This window comes from Juglans microcarpa x Juglans regia, chromosome 4D (genome assembly GCF_004785595.1).
Source record: "Juglans microcarpa x Juglans regia isolate MS1-56 chromosome 4D, Jm3101_v1.0, whole genome shotgun sequence".
Classification (NCBI taxonomy): Eukaryota; Viridiplantae; Streptophyta; class Magnoliopsida; order Fagales; family Juglandaceae; genus Juglans; species Juglans microcarpa x Juglans regia.
Window position 1 is genome coordinate 1,277,253 of NC_054600.1, and position 22,376 is coordinate 1,299,628.

Genomic DNA, 22,376 nt, shown 5'->3' on the forward strand with positions numbered 1-22,376 from the left:
TAATAATTAAGGAAGTAATTCTATATTAATGTATTGATATATTTTTTAAAAATATTTTAAAATGATAAAAAATTAAAAAAAAAACGGTTAAATGGAGCGGTGTAGCACCGCTCAAAAAATATTAAGAAAAATTAACTTTTAATTTATTAGAATAATAAAATTGTAGTTTTTTTCAGGTAGGAATTAGTTGTAAAAGTAGGGACAATTCTGTAGTTTTAACTGAGAAAAGGTCGACAAACTTTAATAGCGGTCAACATCAGAGGGTACCGGTTAATAGTCACGAGACGAGACTTGTGCAACTTCTCTGTGAACAAAATCATCGTATACAATAGGTTCAATCATCGTATACAATAGGTTCAATCGTTACCGACCAATAACGTGTCTCCATGTCGGCATCAAATGTTTGTAACTAACTCGCAGTTAGAAATCATTGATTAGAATGTGATTAACCATTAACCATCCCATTCTTTGTTTAAGGAGAGAAATCATAAATTAGTAAAATGCAAATAACACCTATTTTTATATTTTTGTTTATTTAATTAAATAAGTATCTTTTTTATAAATGGTCATTTAAAACAATTTATTATAAATAATATTAAAGAAATGATTTGTATAGTTTTATAATGCGTAAGTTTTGTACATTTTTTTTTAAAAAAATAAAAAATTATAAGAGGTATATGAAAAAATTTACTTTTTAATAGACTATATTTTTTTAAAAAGAAATACGTAATATTTGTACATTTTAAAATTGTATGTAATATTACTCATAAGAGAAATTCTATAATGTTGATTCAGTTATATTTATACTGCTCACTTTGTTCCATTAATGTGTAATGCCATGTGACTTATTAAAAAAATTAAAAATACAAATGTAAAAGGGATAGAGAGAATTTAAGATTTCAATATTACTCTTTTTATTTTTTTAACATCATTTTAATTTAAATATATATTTTTTTATTTTTTTAATAAGTCGCGTGGCAGCACACGTCAATGGAACAAAATGAACGGCATAACTAAAGCGGCCTTATAGAATTTCTCTACTCGTAATATTCTAAGCCTATTGCAAATCTTATGATATAATTAAAAAAATGACAACATTCTGAATAATTTCTCGTAACAACGTAATTGAGGGAAAAAAACACTAATAAATATTGGTAATGAGATCGAACGGCAGGGAAAGAAGGTCCATCGTAGTCTTCTTAAGCGTCCGCCACACCATATAAACATTTAACTTCTTACTCTGTCCGCCAATCTCTCTGTGTCCGTCTTCCCGAACCACACGTCTCTCGATCTCTGTCTTTTCTCTCTCGTAGATTTTCTTCCATTTTCTTCCGTCTCTTTCCAGAACTTTCAACATTTCTTAAATTTTCTGAGCCATCTCTCTCTCTCTCTCTCTCTCTCTCTTCCCCAGGCAAATTTGGCGTAACTGAGCTTGTAGCTATCCTCAGGTTCGTGCATTGTGGCGACTTGCGAGAATCGTAGTGCTCTAGATCTTGCGTTGCCCTAGGAATTCGAAGCAGAGATTGATTGCTTGCTCTCTTTCTCTGTTCTTCGAATTCTCTGATTCCGTTTTTCGTTTCATATGCGCCAATTCGCAAGCTTCTTGCGTCCGATTTGTTATCTGTGCATGTGTCCTGGGAGTGCTTTGGTAAGCCCTTTTTTTCTGTTCTTTTCTTTTTTCCCCACGATGTTTCCTAGCTATCGAAACGCATTATTGGTCAACAACGATTGTCCGTTTGGCTGCTGAGAAAAAGCAAAGAAAAACAAACAAAACAATGCTTGGAACTCGGAAACTTTCTATTGTCTCTTTTTCTGGAAAGTGGAAACGATCAGTGACTCACATGTTTTCCGGAAAGTGGAAACATTGATTTCTCGTGGTTTTTATTTCTTACGGTTGAAAGCTTCTTCCCGTTTTGCTTTGTTAATTTTGTTTCTCCAAACTTGTTTCCTGTATTCGTTTCCTTTTTTTTCCCACTCCTTCTTTTCATTTCTGTTCAGAAACAGAATAACGCTCAAGTGTTAGCTGGTCTTTGCTGTGTTGAAGCGTTTTATTATTTAGTAGTTCTGAGATTGATTACTCAAGGAATGCGCTTACTTTTTGGTATGTTCGATTGCAGGATTGGTTTGATTGTTGAGATCCAAAGGTATTTTTGAGATGGACAGTTCGGAGACATAGATTCAGTAGATTGTTCGCTCTAAAGGAAATCTAAATTCTTATAGATCAACTATCATAGATTGGTTCTATAGTGAGAGGTGAAATAATGGCTATCGGATTGAGTTCTGTCATCCCGAAGTTGCAAATGCTATACACTTCCGATCATGCCTCGGTGGTTTCGATGAACCTCTTCGTGGCACTCCTTTGTGCTTGTATTGTGATTGGCCATCTTCTTGAGGAGAACCGATGGATGAACGAGTCTATCACTGCCCTTGTGATTGTGAGTTTCGCTCTTACCCGCTTATTTGCTTGCTTATGGGAAAGAGGAAAAGAGATGAAATTTCAAATCTTGGATTATTACGTTGGTTAAGCCATCGGTAAAATTAATTATCTTGTTTGTTAAAATGTTAGTGGCTAATTTTCCATTTTTATGTGGGTTTGTTGCAGGGTGTGTGTACCGGAGTTGTTATTCTGCTTACAAGTGGGGGGAAAAGCTCTCATATTTTCGTCTTCAGTGAAGATCTTTTTTTTATATACCTTCTGCCGCCAATAATATTTAATGCTGGGTAATTTAAAGTCTCTTACTTATCAAAAGTTTATGGTCTCATTAGTCTTGTTATGTAACAAATTGAGCAATTTTCCATTCAGTACCTGTTTCTGGTTTAGATGTTATGATTGGTTTACCATATGTTATGCATCAATTGTTGCTTACGTATGAAGAAAGAAATTTAGGTAGCAACAAGAGTTTTTTTCTTTATGGATTTGATGATTGCCTCAAGTTGTGGTAGGTACCTTAAATTGCTCATTATGTCATTAACAATCACAGATTCACAATGCTTTTCCCTGAAATAACTCATATGATCTTGAATCTTGCTTTACCTTTTGGTACTGTGGAATTTGAGAATCTAAAAGCCTGTTTCAGCATCATCAATTGATCGCAGTCTTAGTTTGGGAGTCAGGTTCACTTATTGACTCTTTAATTTTGATTTTGCAAAGTACAGTAAGGGTAAAAATACACCATTTTTTTTTTGTATTAACAAATGTCATTGTAGAGTTGTAACGATCCGACTCAATAATTCTAAGGTCGAGATATTAATAATTTTTATTGGGCCTAAATTATATTTAATGGGCCATATTGGATAAGCCCACGAGTGATAAATTATTGAGGTTGATTATGAGTTTTAATTAGGCTCAATAACTAGGTTAAATTTCATTTATTATTTATTGAACGAGTTAGACTCCTTTTAGAATTTAAAGATTTAGTCATTAGAAATTTATTTTAATTTAAAATCATCATTGATTGAAGTCTCCTACGCAGTCTTAGTCACTGCCAATCCTATATTAGATAAACTACTAGATCATATTTTTAAATTCAAACTCTCTTCTTGAATGATTGTGACCGAGTCCAACTCGAAGTCGAAGTCGAACTTCAACTTGTCGGCATCCCATTCCAATAGGAATACAACTCTACCGGTCATCTTCACGTTAAAACTCTTTAACTGAGTCCAACTCAAACTGACTGTCACCCTCTCCGTTCAACTCGAACTCGAACTTGAACTTGAACTTGTTGGCGTCCTATTCCAACATGAATACAACTGTACTAGTCATCTTCACATTAAAACTCTTTAACCGAGTCCAACTCAAACTGGTCGTCACCCTCTCCCAAATCTTTATATAAATATATCCATTCTGCATGTTATTTAGAAAAAAACCGTAAACCTCCTAGTCCAGGACCGTGAGCGATTTTGTGTCAAAAATTTTAGGAAGCAATACTACAAGGTAAGTAGCTTGATCATAAATTAGGATTAACACGCGTTAGCTAGTTATATATATTATTATTAAAGCCATTTTTTTTAAGCCAGTGTTTACGTACCACACGTCATGATATTTGCAAGCTCGTCATCATCATATTTCATTCCGCATATTATAGTTATGTATGTATTATGCATCTCACGTTGTATAAAACACGTGAGTTTTTATAAGATCAAGTGTAAGATAAACTCATAACAGTTAATCAGATGGTCATTCAGATGCATGGTGCCAATGTGATTTATGGGTGGATATGCAAGCCACGGAGCTAAGCGTGGTCCAACATAGTATGTTAGAATACTATTAGCGGCTTCCCTTGCGGTTGCAGGATGTGGGCCGGTGCACAACCTTGCACATAGAGTTAGTGTGTGGGCCTGTAAGATAAGTATGATAAGTTAGATAATTCAAGACAACATATGCATGACATAAGCATACGTATGAATGATCATGATTTTAAGTTTTCAGCATAAAATATTTTTTGAAAAATCTTAAGTTAAGTATGTTTATGTTATGATAGGTTTCTTACCGAGTCATCGACTCATTTTAGTTTGTTTTTATATTTTTAAACCACCACAAGTCAGGATAATTATGATGATAGAGCTGCAGGATGAAACTTAATCCATGGAGGCGTGATAGTGGCCTAGATCATGTATAGAGATTTTAAGTTATGATTTTTATGGCACGGGTTTTGAGAAATTTTAATAAATGTTTCCCAGCACTCTTTTTATGATCTCAGTATTTTAATAAAAATTTATTTTATTTATAGAATCTATGTACCTGGTGTTTCCTTTAGAATAAAAGAAAATATTTTTAAGTTAAGGTTCAGTAGTAGCACTCTGGCTTCCGAGAATTTTTAAAAGTGACTTTATTATTAACCGTAAGGAGCGGGGTGTTACAAGAGTACAAAAGACACTAGTCAGGTACATGAGATATTTACAAGACAAACTCCTATCTAGGGAAAAAAGATAAAGTTAAGCCCATTAGAGGTCCAAAGTAAAAAAAAAAAGTTATTGAAAAGGAAAGTTTTGAGTTCCTTCAATGTTCGTTCACATTCCTCAAAATTTCTGCAATTCTTTTCCCTCCAAATAAACCATATGAGGCAAGTGGATCATCTTCCACACTGCTACAATTTGTGGACTTCCACTATACAAATTGCAGCAGTGTGAGAGTCTCAGGGCTGCAACACCACAGGTAGCTTATGCTATCAGAAAGTCAGAAGCACTTGATGTAAAAGATTGAAAATAAGAATCAGAATGTGTGGACGCATGAAATATTTTTTGTATTTTGATAATTACAAGTTATTTTAGAAAATAATATTTAAGTTGGTGACTGTTAAGAATGTATCATGTAACAGGTTCCAGCTTTGACATCTTCATTATCGTAAACAATTTCTCAGAACATATTGATTTCTTAAACTAGCTATGTCTAATTTTAATGGGTAAGAGTTTATTAAACTGGTGAAAATTACATAAATCGCAGAAATATAGTTGATACTCCCTGAAGTGTCATAGTTAGTGCTGCAAAATTAGTGGGAAGAAATTTTGTGGTTTACTAGAAGCCCTGGAATTTTGGCATCTGAAACATGCCAAATGTGATATTTTGCTCAAGAGTGTGGACATTTTATTCCAGTGATGGTATGATTTTAGAATCTGAGATGTGGACCTAGTTTCTGTTTCTAGGTCAATCAGCTGGAACTTCATCAGTTAAACTTATTTTACCAACCTCATAGTTTCTTATCTGCAAGCCCAAATTTCTACTATGTTTACCACTCTATTCTTATCTGATGAATGTAGCTACTAAAAACAACTTATCTATGGACCTCGACAAGATAAGAAAATAAAGCATGGTTGTGACAAAGTAGTACACAATAATATTTTGTTGAGCACCATATATTTTTGCTTTTTGAGTGTTGACATTTATATCTTTGCATTACTTTCTTGATCTCATGTTAACAGTGAAATTTTAATTTTTCTTTATATGATCCTGGTCCCAACCTTATGATATATGATCTTAATCTTTTATTATTTGCTCCAGTTTTCAGGTGAAAAAGAAGCAGTTTTTCCGTAACTTTGTTACTATTGTGCTGTTTGGTGCTGTGGGTACATTAATATCCTGTGGGATCATATCCTTAGGTAAATCTAGTGACCTTATTTGCTTTTTTTGTAAAAATGATTTGTTTAATTTAAAGTTGCACAAAATCAAGAAAAACCATCCCGCCAAGTATGTTAAATTGCACCCTTTTTCTGTTGGACGGTATTCTTGGCTGGGCAATTGTTTTACTGCTAAGTACATGTTTCAGCAAATAGTTTTACATCATTCTGTTCCAATTTTTGGAACACTCACCTTTCAATATAAATTGGGTACCATTCAGTTCTATGTGTAATGCATCTTGAATCATAGTTAGATCATGATAATATTCATTTCCCTGATTTTGGTTATTGGTGAGTTAATAGATTAAGCTTTCCTCGCGTGACACAGTCAGCTTGTTAAAAGAGTGGAAAATGTAGAAGGAACTAATTAGGATTATTTTCAGATAATGAATTGGAAACCCCTTTGCTTTTTTGAATTTTCATATGATTACTGAAGAAGGGAAGCGAGATATATGTGATTCAATCACTGCAACTGGAGGATTAAGGTTTCTTTGGAGAATAGATGACAAACGATCATTTGTTTGAGAATTGTCAAATTCTTATGGTTTCTTTGGTAATTTGAATTTGGGAGTGTCTTTGACTCTTAACATTTCACTCAAGCCTACCAATTAAAAAAAAACATTTCACTCAAGCCCAAGTTTGATGATTGCTACACTTGAACACACAGTTCCTACTGTGGTTCTGGATCCAACAGAGTAAAGTTTGTTGATAACTGTATAGTGGTTCTTTGTAGGATTGTTGGGACAGATGGTTTGAGCCTTCTGCCTGAGTGTTGCATGCACAGGATGTAACCATAGCAGTATGGGTCCTTAAGATTTTTAAGTCTCTAATTGGCTCATGTTACCAGAATGGAGAGTAACGAGAAGTCTTGATGATAATATTATCATTGGAAGTATTTTCCTTTTTCCTAACAATTTTGCAATTCTCATTAAAATATGGCCCTTTCAAACCAACAGTTGAAAAAAGATGGCTCTCTTTCAGAACCTTTTCCTTGTTGCATGCATCTTTTTTTTAAGTAAATGCATGCCAGCATTTTCAATGGTATCTGCTACGATGTCTCTAATTGAATAATCTTACTTCGATATCCCGGCAGGATCAGAATATTTGGATAATCTTACTTCATTGTCTTGCTTATGATTTTGGAGATTGTGCTGCTATTAGATTTGCAGAAGCAATGTGTCTAGTTACTTTAAATTAGTCTTATTGAGTTGAGTTGGCCAGGGTCATTTTAAAACTCTAATCCTTTGGGTATGTTTGGTTTTGTCAATTTTGCAAAATTTTTCAAAAATAAAAAATTCAACTTCAAACCAAAACATCTTTCAACCTAAAAAAAAAATCTATTTACTTTCATCCATTCATTTGCCTAGATTCCATTTAAAAGTCAAAAGCACAAAAACGAAAATAAATTTTACAAAAACAAAACAAAAATACTCTTAAAAAATTATATATTAAAGACTTTTCAACTCTATTCATTCACTTCTACAAATCCCAATATTATATATATTTCGAAAAAATCTTATCCCAATTTTCCAATCTTCCTTCATAAAAACCAATATCAAACACCTCAAAAATTTTCAATTAAATTCTCATAAATTCCTTAACCGAGCATACCCTTTCCTTCTTGGTAACTTGTACTTTTGCTTTATATGGAAGTAGTAGATGTAAATGCATCTCAATTATCTCGATAATCGAACTTGACTTTGTGATTGAATGGAGTTGGGACTTTTTATATTCAGAGATGGCTTTGGAAGCATTGTATTGCTCATTTCTTAGGTCTTAGAGAATGGAATGAATGTGATGTATGCATGCTCAACAGTTGACTCTGTCTACGTCTGCTGCTGAGGACAGTGGCTTAAGATACTGGCCAAATAATGTGCATGAGGCTTTTTCATTAAATTCTTATTTTCTTCACCATCTTTGAATTGAATTATTGTATGTTGGGCCCAGAAAAAATGGGAAAAAAAAAGCGTTTTGAGTTACTGGATTCTATTTTAGTATCTTGTCGTGACTGTAAAATTCTAATGCTTGACTCAGGTGTTATTCAGTTCTTCAAGAAATTGGATATTGGCTCACTGGATATTGGGGATTATCTAGGTACTACATTTGTCAATTCTCTCTCTTTCTTATAACTTTGCTGTTTGGTTCTTACTGTATTTGTCTATATTTCAGCAATTGGTGCAATATTTGCTGCAACGGATTCTGTCTGTACATTACAGGTATGGCAGATCAGCTTCTTAGCATATTTGAAACAATTAAGGCACCAATACTTCAAAACTAAACTTATTTCATGTAACGGTACAGGTGCTTAATCAGGACGAGACACCTTTACTCTACAGTCTTGTATTTGGGGAGGGTGTCGTAAATGATGCAACATCAGTGGTTCTTTTCAATGCTATCCAGAGCTTTGACCTCACTCATATTGACCCCAGGATTGCCTTGCATTTTATTGGCAACTTCCTTTATTTGTTTCTCACAAGCACAATGCTCGGGGTGATGGTAAGTCTCTCCCTCTCCCTCTCCCCCTCATATTTGTCTCCCTTAATGCACAAGTGTGTAAGTTTTATGTGCTATTCTAGTGTGGTATAACATATCTCTTTCCCCCCGCAGACTGGGCTGCTTAGTGCTTACATCATCAAAAAGCTTTATTTTGGCAGGTATGTTGTCAGAATTGGAGTGATCAAATCATGCTGCATTTACTGATATTAATGATATTATTCCATTGTTATAATGGCATTGAAAATGGACCCAATCTCATAATAAGAAGGTGCTTTGGTCTTTATATCATAATGTAGGTTTTTCTTTGTTGAAATTTGGTTGTCAACAAAAGCTATGCCGACACCTAATCTTTAAGGTCTTCTAATTTGGGGTCTGAAAAAACCTTAAAACTATGTGGGAAAGGAACTTGTTAGAATCATGTGCTAAAATCAAATTCTGATGATAGAATTTCTCACACGATTCAATTTCAGGCACTCTACAGATCGTGAAGTTGCTCTTATGATGCTCATGGCATACCTTTCATATATGATGGCTGAAGTAAGTTTTCAAGTTGTTTTATGACACTTCCTTCTCTTTCTAAGCTTTAAATGGTTTATGTATATTTGATAGAATGCTAATTATTTTCCACATAGCCAAGGTGCTAACCTATTTGATCTGTTCTGCAGTTGTTCTATTTGAGTGGCATTCTTACTGTATTCTTTTGTGGGATTGTAATGTCGCATTACACCTGGCACAATGTAACTGAGAGTTCAAGGGTCACCACCAAGTACGTCTTGTCTGTTTAGAATTTGTCAGGCCATTTTAACCTGTCATATGCAAGCCGGTCACATGCGGAACAAAGGCCTTTTTTTCATCTACCTAATGCTTTCTTTTTTTACTTCAAATTATTACAGGCATGCTTTTGCAACCTTTTCATTTGTTGCTGAGATTTTTATCTTCGTTTATGTTGGAATGGATGCCTTGGACATTGAAAAGTGGAAATTTGTCAGTGACAGGTATTTTATGTACAAGAGCACATGACTAGCTAGTCCTTGCAGTTCTAAGTTCTTGACGTATCGAACCTTATATATATTAGGAGTGGTAGTCTATGTACATCTTTCAGACAACATATATGATTTAGCTGCCTCACTGAGACATTTTTTTATTGTTTAAACACGTAATGCTTGCTTTTGCTTTTTACAGTCCTGGAACATCAGTTGCAGTGAGTTCAATACTTGTAGCCCTGATTATGGCAGGAAGAGCAGCCTTTATTTTCCCCTTGTCATTATTAATCAACTTAGCAAAAAAATCTCCAAATGAAAAAATCAGCTTCAGGCAGCAAGTATGCTTTCTGTTTCTGTAAAGACAATTCTATTTCTTTCGCACTTTATTGATCTACCAAATCACACAAACATCTTTGTTATTGTAGGTCGTAGTATGGTGGGCTGGTCTCATGAGAGGTGCTGTGTCTATAGCCCTTGCTTATAATCAGGTAAGATATGTACATGCTGTTTTATTTGGGGCAAAAGACCAATGGATTTAAACTAGTAATTGCTGAGAAATTTTTTAAATAAGATGACCTGTGAGACATTTGAGCTTTGTTTATATGCTCTTTGCCAATTAAAACAAGAACATGTATAGATTTTAGTAGGAAATAGTGCGTGTGTATGTGTGGATGTGTGGGTGGGATGAGATGAGATTCTTCAGTAAACCCTCTACTTTGTTAAATGCAGTTCACAAGGTCAGGGCATACTCAATTGCGAGCGAATGCAATCATGATCACCAGCACCATAACTGTTGTTCTTTTCAGCACAGTGGTGAGACATCTACCGCTAATCTGGATTTTATGACTTCAATTTGTGACTGGATTTGATTAGTTATATAATAGTAAAGACCATCTTGTCAATATTTATTATTCACTGATATTTTATTCTGTACCTAGTTGGTCCATTGAGGGTAAAACTTATTTTCTGGTCACAGCTTTATTACATCTTGTTAATATATACTAATTTTGCATCTTTTTATGGCAAATTTTTTTTTTAATTTCCTGGACTACAAGGAAAAGAGAAGTTGAGGAATATGATGCTTGCTAATATGGTTGTTGGCTTGTTGCTGTTAATTTTTTTTAACTATTCCTGTGTATGAGGAATAGCCTCGTTTGTTTTCTCAACTCATCTCATCTCATATCATCATTACAACTTTCTCAAATTCTCATACAATAAAATAAAAAATTCAACTTTTTCAAATTCCAAAACAAAAATAATATTAAAAAAATATATTTGAACAATATTTTATTCAACTTTCAGCTTTAATCTCAACTCAACTCAATTCATCTCATCTACGAAAACAAACGAGACTATGTCAATGGCTGCTTCCTCTATATTTATATATTTTTTCCCATTCTTTTGAATAACTTTCAATTACATACAATTAAGGTGGATCAGTTCTATCATGCTTCCAAAAATTAGCCCCTCTCCCGTGAGTTTTTGGTTCTTATATTAAAGGTTTTCTTTTGCGTTAGGAATGCTAGTGATTTTATATGAATGAGTTTCAAATGCGAGACTTTAATGTTCTTTTGATGATTGTAATACTAATAACCATTCACATTTGATTATGGTCAGGTGTTTGGTTTGTTGACTAAACCTCTTATAAGGTTCTTGCTACCCCAGCCAAAACACACAACCAGCATGTTATTGTCATCAGATCCATCGACTCCAAAATCAGTCACTGTGCCTCTTCTTGGAGAGGGGCAGGATTCTGAGTTTGACCTCCCCCAAGTTGTCAGGCCAAATAGCATACGCGCACTCCTGAGGACTCCTACTCACACTGTTCATCATTACTGGCGTAAGTTTGATAATGCCTTCATGCGTCCGGTATTTGGTGGCCGGGGTTTTGTTCCCTTTGTTCCTGGATCACCAACGGAACGGAGTTTCCAACAAGAGCAATGAGAGGGCAGCCAAGCAAAGTTGTACAATGTGTTGTAAATTACATACATCTTCCGGAGAATAAAGCGCAGATGCCATTGGATCAGCTTGTGAAATATTTCGTGCACTTTCGGGTAGTGAGAAGATGTGTATCATAATCTTGTGAAATTGCTTTATGTCTTGTATAGCTGATCTGATCGTGTTTGCCCCAAGCGTTTGAAGGGATTTGCCCTCTTTTTTGCAATTGTTTTTAGATCTCGTCTGTTGACATTATTATTTTTGTGAGGACAATATTTCAGGAGCTTCAAGTTATTGTAATGCCTGCCTTTTCAAGACGTGTTTTTGTAATGATAAAACAATGAAATGCCATATATTTGAGCTGCAAACGAGGATTCAAGGTATTTGTCTCCTGTCCAGCAGTACTTCGATTGATCCTCGTGCGACATCTTGTGCCGTTTGTGCTTTTGTTGGGTCACAGAGAGAGAGAGAGAGTTGAAACTAATGCGGAATGATGCTCAGTACATAAAAAATGTTTTGATGAAGCATTTCCGCTATTTTCTGTATTCTGTGCCGAGTTACATTCGTCTCCATTCAACATTTACTTATCCAGCATTGGGAAAAAAAAAAAAATACTCCATGACCCCAAAATGATGAATATAGATGTAGAAGGAATCGGAATCCAATCCTGAATCAAGAACAAAAAAAACTTTATTTAATGAAACTAGGCGAAATTCATGTACATAGGAAGTATACAAAAGAAGCACCTAATTACAATCTAGAAACTTGAAAAGAAAACAAAAACTCATGAGCATTTCCTCCCTCAAGGACAATAGCCGAGAACCACTGCAGCAAAGACGACAAACAATTTCCAGATATCCTTAGCAGTTCGCTCTCTATCGTTGAAGCACCGCTCATTCATTTCTATCCATAAACACCACATAATACATAAATGAATCATCCTCCACGCCGCTGCCAACTGAGAGCTTCTGTGCCGCCTATTCTAGCATGGTAGTAAATCCACCACTCATTGGCATGACCCAACTCAACTCAGCTCTACTAAGAACCCCAACCCATAACTCCCTAGTCACCTCACAATGTAAGAGTAAATGATCAATCGATTCACCATTTTTCTTACACGTGAAACCACAACAATCATGCCACGTGTCCTCAAATTGTAAATTGTCAAAATATTCCCAAGTGCAGCTGTCCAAGTGAAAAAAAGTAACTTTAGACGGCACAAATGCCCTCCAAATACTCTTCCATGGAAAAGGGAATTGCTGCTGGCCATACAACACCTTTTAATAAGATTTAATAGAAAAAATTTTGCCCCTTGTCTGTTTCCACAACATTCAATCCCTCTCATTTCCTCCTAAATTCAGAGAATACAAGAACTCATTAGCATGACTCAACAACTCTAAAATAGTGACTTGTTGATTTCCAACCAAGCAGAAAATAATGGGAAAAATAAAATGAAGGGCTTTATCACCACACCATTCATCAAACCAAAAATGAATTCCTGCACCCTCTCCAATCTCAAACTTAGTATGTTTTACAAAACTGTCCCACCCCTTTCTAATATATTTCTATAAACACAAACAATAAGATCCCCTACCCTCTTTAGAGCACCACCCCCCCAATTGCCTCCGTTCTTTCGATCAATAACCTCTCTCCACAATGAGTCCTCTTCCATTTGATACCTCCATAGCCACTTTCCTAACAGTGCCTTATTAAAATTACTCAAGTTTCGCATCCCCAGGCCTCCATTCGCAATCAGGAAGCAGGCCCTATGCCAACTCACAAGGTGGAATTTATTCTCCTCTCTCATGCCACCCCATAAAAATGCTCGAAACTTCTCAATTTGGTTTGCCACTCCAATCTGTAAAGAGAATAAGAAAAGATAATAAGTGGGAAGGTTGGAAATGGTGCTTTTAATGAGGGTTAGTCTTCCTCCTTTACTTTGAATGACGCCCCCAACGGAAGCCCAAGATATTTCATTGGAAGATAATCAACTTTGTAGCCCAACAAATCCGCTAAAAGGTTAATATTCTTCACATCTCCCACCGGTACCAATTCTGACTTGCCCAAATTCACTTTGAGGCCCAAGACAGCTTCAAAGCACAATAAAATAGCCCTTAAAACTTGAATATGTCCACTGTCAGCATCATAAAAAATGAGAGTCATCCGCAAATAATAAATGGGAGATTGAAGTAGTACTATTGTTAATATTAACCACCGAAAAACTAGAGAGAAAACCCCCTACTGCAGCCTCCACCATATGGCTCAATGCTTCCATTACTAAAACAAAAAGGGAAAGGGGATAACAAATCCCCTTGTCTCAAACCTTTATGACTGAAAAAAAACCACAAGAGTTGCCATTAACTAATACAGAGAACCGAGCAATCGAAACGCAATGTCTAACCCATCCACACCACCTATGCCCAAAGCCGCATCTTCTTAGCATATAAAATAGAAAATCCGAGCACACGTGGTCGTATGCCTTTTCCATATCAAGCTTGCAAAGAACCCCCGAAATACCAATCCTCATACGGTTGTCCAAACACTCATTAGCAATCAGAATCGAGTCAAAAATTTGATGTCCCTTAACGAAAGCATTTTGAAGTTTAGAAATGATTTTATCTATCATTGTACTTATACGATTAGCTAACACTTTCGATATAATTTTATAGATCCCACCTATCAAACTAATAGAACGGAAATCCTTCAACTCATGAGCACCGGCTATCTTAGGGATGAGTGCAATGCATGTAGCATTTAGGGACTTCTCAAACTTCTGAGAAGAATGGAAATCTTGAAATATCTGCATAACTTCTACTTTCACTATATCCCAACACTCTCGAAAAAAAACCATGAAAAAGTCATCCGGGCTTAGAGCTTTATCTTTACACATTCTACTCACCACCTGATGCACCTCATTTTCTTCAAAAGGCCTCTCCAACCAACTGACTGCACAAAAATCCAGCTGGCCAAAATTCAGACCATCCAACTTAGGATGCCACTCCTCTGTCTCGGTTAGAGGATCTTCATAATACTAATCTCATCAGGGATGTGAAGCACATTGGTACCGGAATGAAGTACCTTAATGGCGTTATTGCGTGCCTATGTGAATTGGCCATCTTGTGAAAAAAATTTAGTACAACTATCCCTCTCTTTCAACCAAAGCACCCTTGATTTTTGCCTCCAAGAAACTTCTTTCATCAACAAAACCTTCTCAATTTCAGTCACGACTTCCTTGACAATGACTCCCCATTTACCTCCCCCTCCTCCAAAGCATGCAACTCATCCCAAAGCAGATTTTTCTGCACTTCAGTATGCCTAAAGACTTCATTATTCCACTTTTTTAAATCAAACTTTAGAGTTTTAAGTTTACCTGCCAAAATAAAGCTAGAAGTTCCAAAAAAGGAGTAAGATACCCACCAGTTCCTAACCTTCTCCACAAATCCATCAACTGCAAGCCACATATTCTCGAATTTAAAATAATGCCTACCCCCAAGTAAGCCACCGCAATCAAGCAAAATGGGATAATGATCAGAACAAACATGGGGCAACCTCTTCTGACATAAATCCAAATAGTGAGTCACCCAATAAGTCCTTGACCCCATTTACTGTTAGACCAAGTATAAATCCCCTGCCAATGGAAGATCCATAAGATTCAGATAAAAAATCAGCTCCGAAAACTCGTCCACAGCCACAGATAAAGTAGTTGCACCTACCCTCTCACTGGAAAACCGAACAATATTAAAATCCCTAGACAAACACCAAGGTACATCCCACAAGTAGAACAAATCTGCCAACTCCTTCCACAAAAACCTTCTCTCCTTATCCACATTAGGCCCATATACACCCGCAAAAGCCCATCGCCACTCATCCTCAATGGTTTTAAAAGAACCAACCACAAAATAATTCTCAATGCAATCCTCTACTAACTCCACCACCCTCTTATCCTACATCAACAACACACCTCCTAAAGCACCCAACGAAGCGAGATAACTCCACCCCACAAAAGCACAACCCCACAAACTACGAATGATGCTTCTATCAATAAAACTCAGCTTAGTTTCTTGAAGACATACAATATCAATTTTCTAGCTACGAAGGAGGGATCTAATACGGAGACGCTTGTTGACATCATTAACCCCCCTTACATTCGAAGAGAAGATTTTAGGCTTCATTTGATGACCAAGATCCCCTCCCTTTCAGCCTGTCTCTCCCCACACTTCCCTCTTTATTATCATAATTAATGGGCATTTTAAACGTTTCAACTCCCTATCCTTTTTTGTTGCCGACTTCAAAAGCCGTAGGTCTTCCTGCTTCAATGGCAACAGGAAGAGCTTTAAACTGCTCCTCAAACCCTTTACAAGATGTCTCCATACCTGCCTGTAAATCTTCAACCTTTTTTAAAACCCAATTTGAGGCATTTTTGGTTGAAGCGTGAGACGAGAGAGTACATATAGGGATCGGGCTACCCGCATCCTCATCAAAGGTTCCCCTCTCATATAATTCCAATTGTAAAGTGGCCTCAACCACATCCCCTCCAAAAGAAGCCTCCTGTTGTAAATCTCCAGAAAATGCCGAAACAAAGCAAATGTTCATCTCGAGGTGTAGAAGATCAACTGGATGTAAGGGTGTTAATAACAGAGAAACTTGGTTGAATCAAAAACTTGCCACATGAAAGGAAAAGAAAAAAGAAAAAAGTTCGAAGAAGAAATAGAAGCACTCTGTCATGAGATTCAGATCCTATCAACCAGAAGGAAGAATCTTTCTTTCTACCATCAAGCCAAAGACAATAATGTCCATACAAAGCTAAATTTATTTAAAAGAGAGAAGATATCAGGGAGTGGAACAAGAATTCCCCTAAAGGTTGTTCGAACTGAATCAAAAATAAAACCGAAATAGAAATGACAGAATTACAACTTCTTGTAAAGTGCAATATCAAAATATGAGACATAGATAGGGAACACTGAGACAGGGTATCATAGGCATTTAACAGGGTATCATAGGCATTTACTCTAAGATCCATACCTATCATAATAATTTGGGATCCTTGATGGGTTTCCTGTGTAATACAAAATGGATCTGTCAGGACTTGATTCAGGAGCAATGCGCATGCTTGAATGGAAACCAGCTGATCCAATCCGTCCAGTGCTACTACCATTTGCAGTACTTGTTCCATACTGCCCAGCGAATGAGGTCATACCTGCACTGCCCATGCCATAGCGTTCAGCAGTCGACTTCACCAACAATCCATAAGGTCCAGTTGGTGAGCTCCGGTGTTGGTTAACGGAGCCAGAATGCAGAAAACCATATCGACCAGCTGATAAACTCGCAATAGGGGAATCAGGAGAGGAACGTGACAAACTATACATTCCAGCTGATGGTGCACTATACATTCCAGCTGATGGTGCTAAGTAGCGCACATCCTGACCAGTGAGTGAGCTTTCTGGATGCTGATGATGATGAGTTGGTTGCCTGGTGTGGATGGCGGAAGTGGCACGAACTGGAACATTTGGGATAGGTGCTGCTGTAGCCGTTCCATAGAACTCAGCACCTTGGTTCACAAAGAAGCCTGCTGGCTGATGATAAGATGGCTGTACCAAATGGGTTGAGAAACCTTCATTTTCAGATGCATGCAATGCATCCTTCCGAGGATGCTTCTTTCTGTTCTGTTGATTCGACTGAGCTTGCCGCTTAGGGGAAGTAGGTTTATTTGCACCCCATTGTTGCACCTGGTCCTTTGGGCCTGAGGCTGTTTCAGTAACCTCTCTCTCTTTGCTGGGCTTTCTCAGCTGCAAAGCTTTTTCTTTTCTACTCTTTCTCAGCTGCTGGATGCGGTTTCTGAGGTTATCAGGAGAGTATTGGGATCCAAGGTTGTAATCATTAACACATCTTATTACAGCCTTTATTGCAGCTATTTCTTTGCCTGTTGCCTCATCCTGTGAGTAGTTTAATAAAAGATACTTATAAAAAAAGGTTTAATGAAAGATAGTATGAGAAAAACAACTATGATCCTAGTCATTAAAGGAAATTGTGATAAAGAAAAAGAAGGGGCAAATGTACCTGCGCTTTAAGAGACTTTTTTCCCTTGCAGCCCATCCTTGCAAACTTCTTGGTATCCTTCAAATGGGCTTTAAGCAGTGGTACTGGAGGGAATTCATCAACCAGTTCGAATGCATGAATAAATCTGACAGCATCAAGTCGTTTATTCTGTGAAATGAGTTTCTGAATAAAATCTGGGACATGTAGATGGAATTGTGGGCTTTCCGTTAGATATCAGGAAACAGAATATGAAATATGAAAGCAACAAAATAATCAAAATTGCTTGATTAAAAATCTGGGGACAAAACCCTGATAGATGCATCCGTAGACCCCACTAGCAGTGGGAAAGACTAGTAAGAGACAAAAATTTGAACCATAAAGCAAACTGAGAATAGCTTCTACATGTAAAAGTACAGATATTCACAGCAGCAAGAGCAAACTCACAGTATTCTCTTTGGAAAAGAGAACCCACTTACTAAAAGTAACGTACATATAAAACAATCAAGCAATATCATGAGGCAATTACAACCCGATATCCAGATCCCTCATAAACTAGGAGAAACATTGAAAGTGAACCTGTGCTCCCGAGACTTTGATCCTGGACACCCAGTACCAGTCAAACAAAAACATTAAAAGTGACATAAGAGCCACGCGACTACTGTTTCTAAATCTAGATAAAGAACACATGATATAAATGCTGGATACAAGTGGCATGTGTAGCTGCTGCGCAAACGGTGCCTAGGTGGAAAATGAAACGGTTCGTTTTGGGCTTGGATGAAACGGCTCGTTTGGCTCCTAGTCGCCCCTCCCTCGTCTTCCCCATTCTCCCTCCCTCCTTCGTCCGGCATCTCCCCGAACTCCTCTTACTTCCTTCTCGTTTCTGGCATCTTGGTGGTGTTCCCCCGTCCCAAAACAAAAGCTCTGAAAGTTGGCGTCAAAGCCAGAGGTACCCTCCAAGTTATTCTTCCCAAAATTCATCTCAGGGGAGCAACAATCTGGTGCCATCTCTAGCCCAACAAACAAATTAAGAATGAAAGTTTCTCGAAATTTTTCCAAATACCAGTAAAGTTTACCATTTTCAATTCCAAGCCCCTTTTTTTTCTTTTTTTTCAGGAAAACCCGTAAACAAAGCCCTCTTTAAGTTGCAAAACCATGACAAAAACATCACTTTTTTCAAGGGTCCGGAAGGAACCCAGATGTTCATTTTAGAAATTAAGCTCCAGAAGAAGTATTATAGGGCATGTTTAAGGATTTAAAGAAAATCCATTTGATTGAATTGTTAACAAAAAGTGGATAAAGAAAAAAGGTTTCCAATGCTAACCAGCACAAGTTTCATTCTTGAGTTCTGATGCAGTGCATTCCTGTTTCAACCCCAAGACTACATAGAAGCCATTGCTCTTGTCTTCTTCATTTTCCATTCTCCAAGAAGCCACCACACAAACACAGAGAGCTTAAAAAACACAGGCATCACAACACAACACAAAACAAATCAAACAAAACAAAGACACTTTTTTTTTTCTTGTCGACGAATTCACACAACCTACTGGCCTAGATATCAAACAAAAGCATGACCTCCTCTATATGTATCTTACAAAATCGGGACTACATCTTTGTGGGTTGGAACACGAGAACCTTGCATTTGATTTCCATGGCAAAGAAGGGGTGGAGAGAAAAAGAAAAGAAAATTAGGAAGAGATGAGAGTTAGAAATGGGAAGACTGAAGACGCTAAGATGAAGATGAAGGAACGAACCGTTTTGAGAAAACCCATGCAGGACGCTGAGATTGAAGGTGCTCTTTTTTTTTTTTTTTTTTTTTTTTTTTTTTTTTTTTAAATGTACGTGGCATGGCGACTACCCACCGTTTGCACGGCCCGACTGTCCCTAGAAGAACTTATGTAAAAAAGTACATAATAAAAAAAAAAATGAACAAGTATCTGAATCGCAAGCAGAGCCTCGTTTGTTTTCGCAAATAAAATGAGATGAGATGAGATGAGATAAAAGTTAAATAAAATATTGTTAGAATATATTTTTTTAATATTATTTTTGTTTTGAGATTTGAAAAAGTTGAATTCTTTAGTTTATTTTGTGTGGGAATTTAAAAATTTTGTAATAATTAAATGAGAGGAGAATGGTTGTAAAAATAAATGAGGAAGACACAGCAAGTCATCCAGCCATGAAAGATGCCGTTTAGGTAAGAGAGTATCACTGCAACAACTCTTAAGCACCAAAAGATACAAGATGAATGTCTCATGCTCACTACCAAGAGTTAATGGTAAAAGCATCAACTCGGTAGAATATTACATGCATGTTCAAATAAAAGCATTCAAACTAATCAACCGGACTAAGAAAGTGAGAGATGGTCAACCTTCAGGCAGTTCTAAAGCCACTGATTTACCTCTCCAAAAGCACTAGAATATCAAATAAATAGAGATAATAGCAACCGAAAAACTCTAAAGTATATAGTCATGATAATTTCTAGTTAAAAAAGCAAGAACAATTCTCTGAAACTCACCAGAGGCATCATCAGCAAAACCAAGAGCCCGAAACAACTCAGGGGCCTGCTTACGCTGTTTAACACTATCAAAAAGCTTCAAAACCTCGTCGCCATCAAACTCACTCATTAGCCCAAAGGCACCCAAAAGCAATAGAAAACCGTAAACCTCCAAAGAACTATTCGCTGCGAATCTTATATTTGCCTTCCACTCAAGGGCTAGTTTCACAGCTTCTTCTCTCACGTCTGCTTTAATCAGTGGTCGCACTCTCATCAACTCCTCCAACAATAGCACACAATTCTTCCTTCTGGTAGAGACCTCAAAATTCATATCCCCCTTCTTTAACTCTGGTAAATAAAACCATTTCATTGCCTCCAACACTAGCTTTCCAGAATCCACTGAAAGCTTGAGCGCATTACATATATCATTGCGCAACGATGCGAGATCTTTTAAATGCTCATTCACGTACGATAACAACTCTTTCCCATCATATATCGGAATGCCATTAAAAGACGCATTTTCAGGCAAAGATTCTTCCTTTTTCATTTGGTTTTGAAGAGTTGTCGCTTGGGTTTCTTTTGACTTCGTTTCAGATTTAAGGGCCGGAACCGATTCGGTTTCGTTAGAATCGAATTGGGATTGGATGGGTGGAACCAATTGGGTTTCTTTAGAAGTAAATTGGATCTCTTTGCATTTGTCCTGGGATTGAAGAGTCGGAGTGAATTGGGTATCTGCAGAATCAAATTTGACATCTGGTGATTTGGCTTGGGATTGGAGGGCTGAAGCGATTTGGTTCTGGTTGGATTGGAGTTTGGCTTCGATTGACTCGTGGATGGAGTGGAAGTGGTCCTCTAGGTCCTGCCATTGAAGAGTGAAATTGGCAACGGCAGCGGCGTGGGTTTTAAGGAGGTTGAATGCTTTGCGGAGGTTCGGTTTCTTCAAATCAGCCGGTTGAACGTCTGCAGAGACTTCCCCCAATGGCGACGACATTTCGAGCACTCGAAGCAGGATGGAAACAGGAAAAGGTATCTCAATGGGCAGTGATAGGTTACTATATCTACTACTGTAGTCCATTTCATTTTTTTTATTTTTTTACTTTTTATCATTTTAAGTATTTTTTAATATCTTTAATCATTAAAAAAAGTTAAAAAAATATATATATAACTTTATTAATATTTAATTACTTAATTATTAAGTAAAATTAAAAAAAAAACAAATAATAAAATAATAAATAGATAATAATAGGATAGTAAATTATCATTATTCATCTCAAATGCTCCATCCACCTTTCGATTTTGCCCTTCGAGTGATACAAAGACAGGACAAGGAAACATAAACGTAGTTACGTACTACACTGATACGTTACATCTTTATTAACAGTAAAAATATTGATTTATAATCCAATATTTAAAATCTTTTCAGTTTATAAATTTTATTTTATTTTATAAATTATAAATTTTTCTATTACATTAAAAGATAAAAAAACTAATTGTAAACTTATTTTTCCGACATATTTTACCAGTGATTTAAGTAAATTTTTGACATTTTAACTTATTTTATAATCACACTGTGCTCGTAAATAGTTCAAACTAAAAAGAAAATTCGTTATTATAAATGATTTGTATAAATTTTAAATAAATAAGCTTCATACAAATTTTTGTAAAAAAGTAGACTCTAATTTTAAAGTGTGAAAAAAATAATCACTATTTTAGTGAGACCTACATTTTTACAAAAGACATATGCAAGACTTATCTATTTGAAATTTATATTTAACATTATTCTCAAATTTTGTTCATTAATTTTTACAAAAGACCTATAAAAAACTTGTCTATTTAAAACTTGTACCTAGTATTACCCGTTGAAGTTTGTTAAACTTGTATCGAGCTCCAAGTCAATTATTGCTCTCAATTTGCTTAGAAAATGGTCGTAAGATCAAGGATACAAGTTCTGGTGAATGGTTTTCCCCACCCATTGGCAAGCTTAAGATAATCTTGGATGGGGCATGTAAGGGGAATCTGGGTTTTTCCCTTCTATGGTTTTGTTGTTTGTTGGGCGAAGGAACAAATACATATGCTGAGTTATAGCATTGAAATTTGGTCTATGCTTTTTTATCAGCTGAAAGGGAAGGACCCGATGGTGGACTGGCTGTAAATTGAAAGAAAAAGAAAATGGGACTCAAGCGCCATATAGATCTAAGGATTTTGTGAGATGATATTTTGGTGCATTGTTCTCAAGTGTCTCACTAGAGTTCTCATGTTTATAGGGAAGGAAATGGCTTAACTGATGGACTGGCTAATAATGGTGCTACTGCTACAAC

At 36.4% G+C, this 22,376-nt stretch overlaps 2 protein-coding genes across 2 annotated transcripts; one reads left to right on the forward strand and one right to left on the reverse strand.

Moving 5' to 3' along the window:
• Positions 1 to 1,263: 1,263 nt before the first annotated feature.
• On the forward strand, positions 1,264 to 11,899 carry LOC121261493 (sodium/hydrogen exchanger 2). Its single transcript, XM_041163902.1, has 15 exons — positions 1,264 to 1,648; positions 2,118 to 2,435; positions 2,603 to 2,721; positions 5,999 to 6,096; positions 8,149 to 8,208; positions 8,284 to 8,330; positions 8,416 to 8,610; positions 8,722 to 8,768; positions 9,081 to 9,147; positions 9,276 to 9,376; positions 9,504 to 9,605; positions 9,793 to 9,931; positions 10,019 to 10,081; positions 10,323 to 10,406; positions 11,211 to 11,899. The coding sequence occupies exons 2-15, from the start codon at positions 2,262 to 2,264 to the stop codon at positions 11,535 to 11,537; spliced, it is 1,623 nt and encodes a 540-aa protein (XP_041019836.1). The 5' UTR covers positions 1,264 to 1,648; positions 2,118 to 2,261; the 3' UTR covers positions 11,538 to 11,899.
• A 4,424-nt stretch (positions 11,900 to 16,323) lies between these two features.
• LOC121261491 (FRIGIDA-like protein 1) lies at positions 16,324 to 21,170 on the reverse strand. Its single transcript, XM_041163898.1, has 3 exons — positions 20,080 to 21,170; positions 17,589 to 17,761; positions 16,324 to 17,464 (listed from the first exon to the last, which is right to left on the reverse strand). The coding sequence occupies exons 1-3, from the start codon at positions 21,131 to 21,133 to the stop codon at positions 16,541 to 16,543; spliced, it is 2,151 nt and encodes a 716-aa protein (XP_041019832.1). The 5' UTR covers positions 21,134 to 21,170; the 3' UTR covers positions 16,324 to 16,540.
• Positions 21,171 to 22,376: the final 1,206 nt, after the last annotated feature.